This window comes from Chiroxiphia lanceolata, chromosome 25, assembly GCF_009829145.1.
Source record: "Chiroxiphia lanceolata isolate bChiLan1 chromosome 25, bChiLan1.pri, whole genome shotgun sequence".
Taxonomy (NCBI): Eukaryota; Metazoa; Chordata; class Aves; order Passeriformes; family Pipridae; genus Chiroxiphia; species Chiroxiphia lanceolata.
In genome coordinates, this window is record NC_045661.1 from 5,590,448 (window position 1) to 5,603,007 (window position 12,560).

The 12,560-nt window shown below is 62.0% G+C and overlaps 1 protein-coding gene across 2 annotated transcripts in view; it reads left to right on the top strand.

Annotated features, from left to right (window-relative positions):
* Positions 1–12,560, top strand: part of NAV1 (neuron navigator 1) — a 62,337-nt gene that overhangs the window by 33,371 nt on the left and 16,406 nt on the right. For both annotated transcript variants that reach the window (XM_032710659.1, XM_032710660.1), the window contains one exon: positions 1,995–2,360. In XM_032710659.1, coding sequence (XP_032566550.1) covers positions 1,995–2,360 — 366 coding nt within the window. The remainder of the gene's footprint in view (positions 1–1,994; positions 2,361–12,560) is intronic.

The following is a 12,560-nucleotide window of genomic DNA, read 5'->3' on the forward strand; positions in this document are numbered from 1 at the left end:
CAGTGTGCTGTAGCCACTTTGGGCTCTCTCTTTATTCCTTCCACAAACTATTCCTCAAATTTCTCTTGTTCTCCTCACTGTGTTCTTCCATCCAGTGGTTTTGCTCTTCCCTCGCTAGGATGCAAGTTGATTCCTGAAAGACGTCACTGTGTTCCTGGCAGTCTTTGCACCCAGCTGCAGGGCTGTGTGAGCTTCTCAGAGGCTTAGAGAATCATGGAATCACAGGATCATTTTGGTTGGAAAAGGCCTCTAAGACCGTCGAGTCCAGCTGTTCCCCTAGCACTGCCATGTTTGCCATTAAACCATGTCCCCAAGTGCAACATCCACACGTGTTTTGAACACTTCCAGGAATGGTGACTCCACCACTGCCCTGGGCAGCCTGTGCCAGGGCCTGACCAGCCTTTCTGTGAAGAAATTTTCCCGGTTTCCAACCTGAACCTCCCCTGGCATAACTTGAGGCTGTTTTCTCTCATCCTGTCCCTTGTTCCCTGGAAGCAGAACCCAACCCTCACCTGGCTCCACCCTCGTGTCAGGGAGTTGCAGAGAGCGAGAAGATCCCCCTTGAGCCTCCTTTTCTCCAGGCTGAGCCCCCCCAGCTCCCTCAGCTGCTCCTGCTGCTCCAGCCCCTTCCCCAGCTCAGTTGCCCTTTGCTGGACACACTCCAGCCCCTCAATATCTTTCTTTGTCATGAGGGGTCCAGAACTGAACCCAGGATTTGAGGTGAGGCTTCTGTTCCTCCTGCTCAGAGATGTGGTTGGCATCTGCTCTGAGCTGCCGGCAGCACATTCTTTGTGCTACCAACAAAAACAAACCCCTTTTAGCTGCCCCTTTTAGTTCCACTTTAACAAACTTCCTAATTTTTTTCTGTAGTTCCCTGTTTTAGATTCAATGCTGCAGCCAGGGTTTGGCTTTGGGTGCTCCTGCAGGAACGTTTAATCCAAGCTAGGGAATAATTTGCTGATAGTAGCGTTTGGAGCCAATGTGAGGGCTGTGGGTTCCCAAGAAGCTGCTCCAAGAAGTAATCATTTTTGCTGCCTAAATTTAGTCTCAGCATCACTGTTTGCCCAAAATATATCCCGAAGGGTGTGGGGAGTGATGAAACTCCCTGTTCCTGAAGCACTCATGGGCTCTGGGATGGCTGAAGAGCACTACGCTTGTGGGCAGCCCCTGGGGCCGGGCAGTCCCATCTTGGGGAGTCCCCTCCGACCCAAATGTGGTGGTTCACTCTCCATAGGTTCAGTGTGAAACACTGCTGCAGGGACCTGGTCCTTGGTTTGTCCCTCGGCAACCTTCTGCTCACAGTCTCTGCTCCCTGGCATGTCCTGCTGCCGCATCCCCTGGGATTGCTGCTGCCACCCCAACTCATCCTGTCCTGTGGGTCTGGAGTGATATTTGGATGCAGATGTTGAAGTGCTGGGAGGGAAGTGGCCGAGGAGGAGCAGCCCAGGCACAGGGAAGCATGTCTGGGCTTTCCACTGAAGGTGTCCTATTATTGGGGTTCAGCACAGATGGGGTTCAGGGCCAGGGCTGGTCTCTGGGATGCTGACCCCTCTCCCAGGTGTGTTTGCTGCCAGCCCTGGTGGCACCCCTGGCCCTGCTCCGAAGTGGGTGGGCAGAGCCGTGGTGGAGCATTGTCTTTGTGGGGTGATTGGGGCTGTGGGGAGGCACAAAGCCCCCATCACACCTCATATCCTGCTCCACTGTCCCTGGGGAGACAAGGGAACCACTAGACACTGGTGCTGTGGATGTCCCAGTGGGTCTTGAACTGGGGGACACTGGGCTGGCACCAGGCAGGCTAGGAGGGGACCAGCTGAGATGAAGGGGCCCAGGCCAGTGTCCCTGTACCCACACTGCTGGCCTTGCCTGGCTGCCTCAAAGTGGGCAGTTTTGGTTTCTGAGCACTTGCAGCTCCAGTTTGGGGGGGATGAGGCAGGGCACAGAGCTCCATTTCCCCCCATGCCCTGCCCTAACACCCCACCCCCCCATCCTCACAGCTCCCTGGAGATGACCTGCTACGACAGCGACGAAGCCAACCCCCGGAGCGTCTCCAGCCTCTCCAGCCGCTCCTCCCCGCTGTCCTGGCGCTATGGGCAGTCGAGCCCGCGCCTGCAGGCGGGGGACGCGCCGTCGGTCGGGGGGACGTGCCGCTCCGAGGGCACCCCCAGCTGGTACATGCACGGGGAGCGGGCGCACTACTCGCACACCATGCCCATGCGCAGCCCGAGCAAGCTGAGCCACATCTCCCGCCTGGAGCTGGTCGAGGCACTGGACACCGACGACGTGGAGCTGAAGTCGGGGTACATGAGCGACAGCGATCTCATGGGGAAGACGCTGACGGAGGATGACGACATCACCACAGGGTAAGTGCCTGCGTGGGGGTCGTGCCTGGGTTGGGGCTCTCCAGGAGGTTTCCCAGGTGGTGGGGATGGCACAGTGGGGGTGGGTGGAGGAGCAGACAGATCACAGCCAGTCTGGCTGAGTGGACCGTGTCCCCACATCCCAGGAGATGTCTTCCCACTGCCACTGCTGCTGTTGCTGGGGCAACTGGGACTTCTTGGGGCTGATGCCCCTCTGAGCTGGGATGAGCTGATCTCCCAACATATGAGAAGTGTCTGGCTTGATCTGGATGTTACCAGAACAGGAGGCTGAGAAAAGCACATGGTCTGTGGCTGCAGGACCCTTGAGCCAAAGGCCTGCTGGGGTGAATGTTGCTGCTTTCGGAAATGCTCTCACCAGTGAGTCAGAGCTGCTTCCTGCGACCCTGGCACTGTGGGGATGCCCTGTGGCTGGGAGTGCTGGTGGCCTGTGGTGGGACAGGCTGGGTCAGTTCTCAGCACCCCAGGGAGAAGTGAGCACTGAGGTGTCACTGCTGATGGGTGGCACTATGTGGAGCAGGGTGTGCTGCTGAGCAGGGTCCCCTCCTTCTGGGACCCTCGTCGGCCTCCATCCCTCCACCCACGGGGCCCGGGGCATCTTCTGCCAGATGGGCACAACACAGCACACCCAGGGCTCACATTTTCTTTCCAGATGTGTCCAGCTCCTGCTGCGCTGTTGAGGTTTCCCTGACTCTGGCAAGGGTCCAGGGTTTGAGCATGTTGGAGGTTTCCTGTTTCAGCACAGGAGATAAATAACTCAGGCGTTTGAGCTGTCCCAGAGCAGGAGGAGGTATTTGGCCTCCTGACAGTGCTGCTCTGGCCCTCCTGGGGTGCCTGTAGTCACGTCAGCTTGGTGCAGAATAGATCACAGCCCCTGGCTGCACACATCCTGGGGTCAGCACTCCCCAGATATGGCCTGGAGGCACGTGTTGCAGTTGTGGAGGGAACAAGCTGTTTCTGCTGGCCTCTGCCCCTGCCATGCTCCAGCTCAGGGGTGAGAGCGTCTGTAGCACCGTGGGTGTCAGACCCGTCCTTCCCATAGGCATGTGGGGTTACCTTGGGGGCTGCCGTGGGCTTGTGAACAGGGAAGCTTTGTGCTGGCTCAACGTGGACTCTTTTGGAGATTGTAACCCATTGCCAGAGGTGGCACATGGCACATGTTGCCTTTTGCTGCTGGCCACTGGTCCGCTGGGTATGATGGGCAGTGAGGTGGATTTGGGCTGCCCTGGAGGGCTGGGTTCTCATCAGGGGATGAGGGGCTCCACCACTCCCCATCTCCCCTCTTGTCTCATCTTGGTGCTGCTCATGCAGGCAGATGACCTTGGGGGTGCCCTTGGCTTCAGAGGCACTGCCGGGAGGGGTGACCAGAGCATCATTTTGTCTCCATCAGCCCCTGAGCAGGTGGAATGTGGGCAGGGGGAGGGACCCACGGTGGCTCAGCCCTGCACTACTCCAGGCAGGATTTACTTCTCCTCTGGGAAGGGACAAGCTCTGGGGATGGAGCCCTGCATGGCTGAGCCTCTGAGAGGCCCTGGCAGCACCACAGTGCCCTGGTGTGGGTGAGGCTGTCAGTGGTGCTGTGTGCCACAACCCTTGTTCCTGCACAGAGTCCCCAGCATGATGCTCTGGATATGCCCCAAGTTCCCTGCTGTGCCGTGCCAGAGAGAGACTGGGTGCTCTGTGCTGGCTGCTCTGTGCTGGGTACCCCTCCCCAGGGTGGTAGCACAGGACCCCCTAATCCACAGGGACATGTCCTGGGCATGAGCTATTTTGCTGGGATGTTGTGGGCGTGCAGGGCTGTGTAGTGATCTAGTCACACCTCCATCCCCTATGGCCCCACAGCAGGACTTGGGGGGGATCCTCAGAGTGGGCAGCATGGCAGGTCCTCTGTCCCCAGGGCATGGGTGCCAGGGGACACCAGAGTGCCTTGTCCAGGTGTCTGGGCAGTGGGTGCAGAGCCAGGGCAGGAGAGCAGGGGCATCCCCTCCTATCCAGAGCCAGGTGGGACAAGGAGCTGCCTTGCTGGCCAGGAGCACTCACCCTTCACAGCCCCTCATCCATCCCCCCCTTCAGCCAGCACATCCCCTCACTCAGTGCATCTCCTCAGCCAGTACATCCCCTCACCCAGCGCAGCCCCTCATCCATCCTCCCCTCACCCAACGCATCCCCTCACCCAGTACAGCCTATCATCCATCCTCCCCTCACCCAACGCATCCCCTCACCCAGTACAGCCCCTCATCCATCCTCCCCTCACCCAGTGCATCCCCTCACACAGTACAGCCCCTCATCCATCCTCCCCTCACCCAGTGCATCCCCTCACACAGTGCATCCCCTCATCCATCCTCCCCTCACCCAGCACAGCCCCTTATTTGTCCTCCCTTCATCCAGCGCAGCCCCTCACCCAGCACAGCCCCTCATCCAGCTTCCTCAGTGGCTCTGACCTAGAAAGCCACCACCGCCCCAGGCCCCATCTCCCGGTGCCGCTAATGCACTGGGCAGGAGCCGCGTGCTGCAGATGGGGCCGTCACCCCCAGCCCGGGCCGCGGGGCAGCGTCCCCTGCACGGCACCGGCGCACGCCCGGGCTTGTAGGGCAGTAGGTCAGAGACGGCTCAGAGGACACGGTGACACGTCCCTGTTGGAGACGTGGGGCTGTGGGATACAACAGAGCATCCCCATGGCTCGGCAGGGAAGCAGGCTGGAAGGAGCGAGGGCTGAGGTAGGTGAGGCACTGCCGGGGCAGGGGCGCTGCCTGTGGGGTGTTGGGGTGGATTCAGCTGGGTGGAGATTGGGGTGAGCCCAGCCAAGGAGGCAGTGGGGGACCTGGGGCCCAGCTCAGAAAGGGAGTGGGATAGTCAGGTTTGAGCAGGGATTGGCTGGGGACATCCAAGACCCCAGCATCATTCCTGTGTCAGCCAAATGTGCCGGCATCCTGGCTCCTTGTCCAGCCATACCTGCGTCCATCAGCCTGACGTTTCTTCCAGCAGCAACCTGCAGCTGATTTCAGGGAGTGGAAAACTCTGGCTTTGCCCCCCCAGTTTGGCAGCACATCCCTTCTTTTGTCCCTGGTGTCACCATATCCTCCTTGTGCTTCACCTGGCACAGGGAATGGTCACCAGGATGCACCTCGGGGTGTCAGAATGGATGGAAGGAATGATGCTGCTCTTCTGCCCTGTCCTGTCTCTCCTTGGGGCCTGGACAGGGCATGGGCAGAGACAGCACCCAGCCCTGGGCTGTTTCTCCAGCAGTGAAACATCTTTGCTCCCTTTCTTGGTCAACTCTGATTCCCACTTGCCACCACTCAGTGGCTGCTTGCTGTTCCTTGCCCAATGCCTGTTCCAGGAGGGGTGTGGTGCCACCAGTGACACTTTCCCATCTAGGCTGAGGATGTTTTTTGGACACTGGAGGTCACCCCACCAATGTCACCCCACTGGGAGGTCCCCGAGGGATCTTTCTGTCTGCATGGCCACAGTGTGGGGGCTGCAGTGCTGCAGCATGGGCACCTTTCTGTGCAGACCTGCACATGAACTGGGCAGTGGTGAGGAGCAGGAGCAGGGATGTGCAAGCCAGGTTTACCCTGGTTTTGCTCTGGCCATGCCCTGCATGTCTGAGCAGTGCCACCACAGAGTGGCTGCACATTGGTGTGTCTCTCCTTGTGCTGTGTGTGCTCAGGACCTGACCTGTCCTGGGTGCTGGTGCAGCAGCACCCCCAGGTGTTCCCTGGGTCCAGTTGGGTCACAGTGGGGAGTGAGTGGGATGCTGTGAGGCTTTGCTGCAGTTGGAGCTCGTGGGGTGCAGAGGGAGTGAGTGGAGCTGGCTGCTGAGTCAGCTCCTTCTGTTGCGGTGGCTGCGGGAGCAGTGATGGTCTTGTGTGTGCTGCAGGGGCTGCAGGGCTGCGGCGTGGGGGCATCACTCCAGAACCGGTCCCTGGGGCTGTGCGTGTCCCCTGGGGCTTCCAGAGCCCTGAGGGGGGAGTCTTTGTGTGGGACCAGTGTGATTTGAGGATGTCCTTTTGACCTTGTTAGAGGTGGATCCCACCACAGCTATGGCAGCAACTGGTTAGCCAGGTACTGCCCTGACTCTGCTTGTGGGCATGAAATGGAGCTGAGGCAGCAGGTTTTGGCATTGGGACCGTGGGGCATGTATGTCCAGCTCATGGCACACCTCATGGCACTGTCCAAAGCCACCGTGGTGGTGCTGCTGGCAGCCGGGTGCTGCAGGGCCTGTGGTCCCCTCCAGCAGGGCTGGGGGCTGCCAGCAGCATCCTCCTTGGAGGGATGCTCTGGAGCTGACACCCGCTGTGCTCGGGCTGGCCTGACTCTGGCTTCCTCACAGCTCCTCGGGCTTGGCGCAGCCCGGAGGCGGGAGCAGATGTTTGGCTTGGCTCCCCAAGAGCAGCGGGGGAGTGGCCGCCCTCCTCTCCTGCTCCGAGCAGGATTGGCGCTGGTGCCTGTTCCCTTCCCTTAAACGCCCCTCGCTCAGCTTTGGCCGGTCTGGGATGACCCCTCGCCCTGTCCCAGCGAGCCTGTGAAGTCATTTCTCGTCGGGGACATCCCATGGGGCACGTCTGTGGCCTTGCACGTGGCCTGGCGTGTGTGTGGGGCCCCGGCCTGGCCAGCTGGGGAGGGATGTTGGATAAATATTTGCTGGGCTGTGCCGTGTGCCAGGCTTGGCGGGTTCCTCCCATCTGGGGATGGGGGATGTTCCCAGAAGGGGGCCCCAGGACCCTGCTGGGCACCACCACCATTCCAGTGCCTTCCTCTGCCCTGTTCTTCAGTGGCTCTGTACCCTGGGGTTTGGGTCCAGGTCTCCAGTGCTAAACCCTGACCCCTTGGGTCTGTGGCAACGGCTGCACGAGGCATGTTTTGGGAAAGGGATTCTGGGCTTGTGGGACTTGGGGATGCAGGGCACCTGGGGGTCAGCACACGCCCAGGATGTGGGAAGCTGCTGGCTCCTGTGACTAGTTGGTGGGGCTGGATGGAGATACGGAGGTGCCGAGCCCGGGGCTTGACCTTGCACACTCACATGCCCTGGGGAGAGCTGCTTGGGGGAATCTGCCCCCCAAACCCACCTGCCTGTCTGCTTGCTGCCTGGGGACCTCAAGACCTGGCTTTGCCACGTGCCACGTGCCACCCTACTGCCTGTGGAGGGGTCTTGCTGTTGTGAGCTGAGGTGTCTGAGGTCACTGGCTTGTCCAGACAACAGGGAAAAATAGGAATTTCGCAAGCGGGCTGAGTCACACCGCTCCCCACCCCGGCACTTCCCTGGGACTCTCCGAGCACCACACGCAGCTGCTGCAGCCCCCACGTCCACGGTGGCCCTGACTGAGGCTTTGTGTGCCACTGTAACTGCCAGTGGAGATCCCCACACCGGGACACGCTTCCTCTGGGGTTTCCACCACTTGGGTGGGTTACAGGGGTGACCCCTCATTGTCCTCCACAGTGGGGCCAGTTGAGCTCGCACTGCACTGACACGGCGGCCAGGAGAGTGGTTGGGGCCCGTGGCTAATGTCACTGCAACGGGCAGTGAGTGCTGGCTGACCCCCCATGGCCTCAGCCTCGCTGCCACGGGGAAATCAGAACCCACTATGACTGTGGTTGGCAGTGCAGAGCTGGGATGGAGGCACAGCCTGGCTGCGGTCCCCCTGTGCAGGGACCACGCACACTCAGGATTCCCCTGGGGGGAGTGCTCAGGACTCCTCAGGGCCCTGGGGGGCCAGGGACCAGATGCTGTGCTGCCTGGAGAACGAGGTGCTGGATCAACTGCAGGATGTGATGTGCTGATCCTCTTCTGCTGGGTGAGCTCAGGCAAGTCAGATCCCCCTTCCCTACCTCAGTTTCCACATCTGGCAGGTCTCTGCAGCCCCCTGTTCCTTTGAGCATGGCTTCAGTGAAAGGTGCCAGATGCCAGTACCCAAAATCCAATCAGAAAACACCCAGGGTCAGGGTAACCTGGCTCTCTGCAGGGGTTGGCACTATATGAGAGGGTACCTGGGGGTCTGGGAGGGGTTTAGGGGGCTGTGGGGATCCTAAGAGAGTCAGGGAGGAAGTGATGAGTGTTGTGATGCCCTGAGGTCGTTTCTGATGTGGATGTGAGGGGGAAGCAGAGCCCCCCTTGCCTGTGCCCATGGGGAGCCCCCAACCCTCCCAGAGGGATTTATGCAGCTAATTGGTTTTTCTGCCCCATTAAGTGGAGGAGAGGGGGAGGGTGGGAAGAGTCCCGGCTGTGCCTGTGCTTTCCTCACTGCTCCTGCCTCAAGTCACAGCATAAGGCTGGGGCTGGGGGCACCGGTGCCACAGAGCCCCCTTGGTGCCAGTGAGCTGCTGATGTGGGGTGTGGGACCCCCTGGTGCAGGCCCTGTGACAGGAGGAAAGGGCCAGGGCAGACCAGGAGGGACTCACTTTCATCCAGGGTGGGCTTCAGGCAGGCGGTTGGGATCCGGCAGGACCAGCCTGGCAGGGACACGGGTGTCAGGAGCCCCCACTGGTTCCAGCGGGTCTGTCTGGTGCACGGGCAGGTGTCTCTGCCAGTGTGAGACAGGTGAAACGGGGAGAGTTTGAACCTTGGGCCACAACAGCAACCTCTGCTGAGAAATGGGCTGGGGATGCTCCTCTGCATGGGGTCAGTGCCAGTGTTGGTGCCAGTGGGGCTGCTGTGATCAGCAGTGATTCTCTGCTGTCGTCTCACAGTGGGCCCATGGCTCTGGCAGGGTCAAAGCTGCCTGTCCCGGGGGCCATTGTGCTGGGCTGTGCTGGACTGTGCTGGGCTATGCCAGGCTGTCTCCCCTTGCCACCCTGGATGTCCCTAGCCCAGATTTGGGCCCAGTTGAAGCTCCTCTGACACTGCCCGAGCTGGCCGTGGCAGGGCTGAGGCAGCTGGCCAGCAGAAGAGGAGGGAAAGGACGGTGTCTGGCATCGTGCCAGGCTGGAGGGACCATGGGGATGCAGTGCCGGGTGGGCTGTGCTGCCCCGTTGGCACACGTGGCTGTGGAGCTGACACCCCACTGCAGGGCTGGCTGCCTGCAGGAGGTATTGGGGACCTCACCATGAGCTCTGGCCAGGGGCTGGTGGGTGCGAGCAGGAGCTGATCAGTAGGGATGGTCGGGTACCCCTGGCCAGCCACAGGCACTGTGCAGCGAGTGATAGGGCAGCGAGGAAGGAGCCAAGAGGCGTTGCCGTTGCTTCAAGGAAGGAATTACTTATTTCCCAGCCTGCAGGGACTGAGTCTGTCTTGCCAAGGCTGCAGTTAACTCTCTCTGCCCACTATGGCCGGGCTGGTGAAGGTGTCCCAGTTGTCACCATTCTGGTGAGGACCCTGCCCTGCAGCGTGGTTCCTGCTCTGATGTGAGAGAGAGAAAAAGGACAAAAATAGGGATTTTGGTTGATGAAGGGCAGAGCAGGGTGGGCGTGGGTGTCCTTACTGGGGGTGTGTACTGGGATTGCTGGGAGCAGCTGTCCCAGCACCCCAGAGTGGGACCCACAGTGGGAGGTGGTTCCTTTGGGGAGGGAGAACAGGGTGGCTTGGGGGGCACTGGGACCAGTCTGAGGGATGGCCTTGGTGTCACATTGTGGGCTGGACTGGGGGGCACTGGTGCTGCCTTCGGGTGTGTGAGTGATGGCCTGAGGGCTCCGGGGGCAGCTGGGGGGACGCTGGGCTGAGGTTGGGGGACACCAGGGACCGGGCTGGGGGGCAGGATGTGCAGACACGGCCGCGGGGCAGGAGGCTGGGGCGGGCGGGGCTGAGAGCCGGGACCCCGAGCCCGTCCCGGCGGGGTCGAGGCGGGGCTGGGGGACGGCGGAGGGGGCCCCGGTGCCGCTGCCGCTTTAAGGCGCGGGCAGCGGGGCGGTCCCGCCGCCCCCCGCCCCTCTCGCCCGCCCGGCGGGGCCGCGCCGCACCGCACCGCGGGCAGCACGATGCTGCGGGCGGGGAGGCCGCGCCGCGCCCCGCGCCTCGCCAGCAGGTACCGCGCGGGCACGGGGACGGGCACCGCACCGGCACCGGGCGGGCGGGGGCGCGGCCGGAGCGCGGCCCCGGCAGACAAAGCCCCGCGCCCCGGGGCCGCTCCGCGGGCGGTGCTTTGTCTCGGCCGCGCTGCGAAGGGGGGAGAAAGGGGGGTCGGGGCAGCGCGGCCGCGCCCGGGACCGCGACATCGGGGCCATCGGGGGGGCTCCCCTGGGCACCTCAATCCTCCGCCCCGGCCCCCGCCCCGCACCTGCAGCGCGGCTGGGCCGAGCCCCCGTAGGGCTCCCGCGACTCCGGTGCCCCCGGCCGCGCTGACCCCGGGGCTGCCGAGCGGGGCGCTCCGAGCCGGGGCGCGGCCGGGGTGGAGCGCGGCGGAGCATCCCCGCGCACCGCGCCGTGGGGCAGGTCCATCCCCCCCTCCCTGCCGGTGCAGCCGCCTCTCCGGGCCGGGGATGGGGCCGGGATCTGCATCCCCGGGGCCGTGCCGGGGCCATCCTGTCCCCGGTGGATCCCATCCTGCCCCCGATGGGTCCCGCCCACCCGCCAGCGCCGCCGAGCGCGGCAGGACGGACACGTTGCCCTTGAGCATCCGCGTCCTCGGGAGCTGTAGCGGGGCTGCCTGCGAGTGGGTTCGGTGCGGGGCCGGCTGCGGGAACTCGGAATGGTTCTGGGTAGGATGGAGAGGACGGAGCACAAAGCAGGGGGTGCGACATGGCTGCACCCCGTTTGGGGGTTCAGGGGGGCACTCGAGGTGCCAAGACTTGGCTTTGCTCCAGGACTTTGGGCTCGCCGAGGAGCCAGTGGTGCTGTGGTTGAGGCTTTTACTGCTGTGCTGCCTGTGGCATACACGTGCCAGTTTGGGGGATCCCTCAGTGTGCCAGCCATGTGTCTCATGAGAGAGTCAGAGTCACTCCCACAGAATGCATCTGGCTCCCTGGCCTCACCCCAGGCTTTGAGTGTTTTTGGGATGTCAACCTGTGACCTTCCATGTTGTCCTTCCTTGGCACTGGGTTGCCAAGGAGGATCTGGGGTCACTTCCTGCCCCAGCTCAGCCCCGACCCAGTGCCCCTTTCCCTGTTGCTCTCTGGGTGCCTGGGGTCAGGGCAGCAAGGATATGCCATATGTGGCTGGAAGAGTATTTGGGGTTTCTCTGCCAGGTCCCAGAGGCCAAGCTGAGACACTCGACACTCCGTGTAGCCCCAGCCAGGTCCTTGCAGGATGTGGCTCTCCTGAAGCCTGGTCTCACTCCCAGCGCTGCCCACTGGGAGAGGAGCTTTGCTGTGGGCTCTGGGGTGGGAATTTCTGTCCCGGTGGGAAGTCACCCCCAGCACAGGGCTGTTGGTGGGAGATGCTTGGAGTTGAGCAGCTCAGCAGTACATCCCAGGCAGATGGTCCTAGTGAAATCCCTTCCTGGGCAGCAGCACCTGTGGGTTCTATCCAGGAAGTTGATGTGGGGATGTAGAGAGCTGTGTCCATCCTGGCTCTGGCCGGTCTCTGATGAACTCTTTCCTGACGGAAAGAGCAGGACACACAGTGCTGGTCATAGGATGGAGCTGCCTGTGTTGCTCCCTCTTGGGCTTTGGGGCATCCTGGAAGGGATGGTGATGACTGTTGCTTGTGCCCTGGCACTGCAGTTGGCACAGGTGCCCTTTCCTCTGCCTGGCCATGCTACCCTGTCCCCAGAGTCAGAGTGTCACCTGAATGACATGAAATGGCTTTACCAGTTGCTGGGGCTCTGGTGTTCACTGGGCTTCTCCTGCACCTCTCTGGCCCCAGTGTAGAGAAACAGGCATCTCAAGCAGGGACTGGGGCTGGCTGCAACCTCCCAGCTCTGCTCCTGCACTGCAGCTTGTTACAGAATCATGGCATGATTTGTGTTGGAAGGGACCTTAAAGCTGATCTTGTTCTACCCCCTGCCATGGGCAGGGACACCTTCCACTAGACCAGATTGCTCCAAACCCTGTCCAGCGTGGCCTTGAACAATTCCAGGGGTGGGGCAGCCACATCTTTTCTGGGCAACCTGCTTCCAGTGTTGTCTCCCCCAGCCTCCCCCAGCCCCTTGGAGGCTGCGGGGCCTTGCTGACCTACTCAGCTGCTGACCTGAAAGGGGCCATGCTCATCCTGCTGGAAGGTGCACCGTGCCCGTCTGTGCCGGATCGCCGTGGGCACAGCCCTGCGCTGCGGGGCCGGCTGGGCCCGTGGGGCGCCTGGGCAGCTGCTGCCCC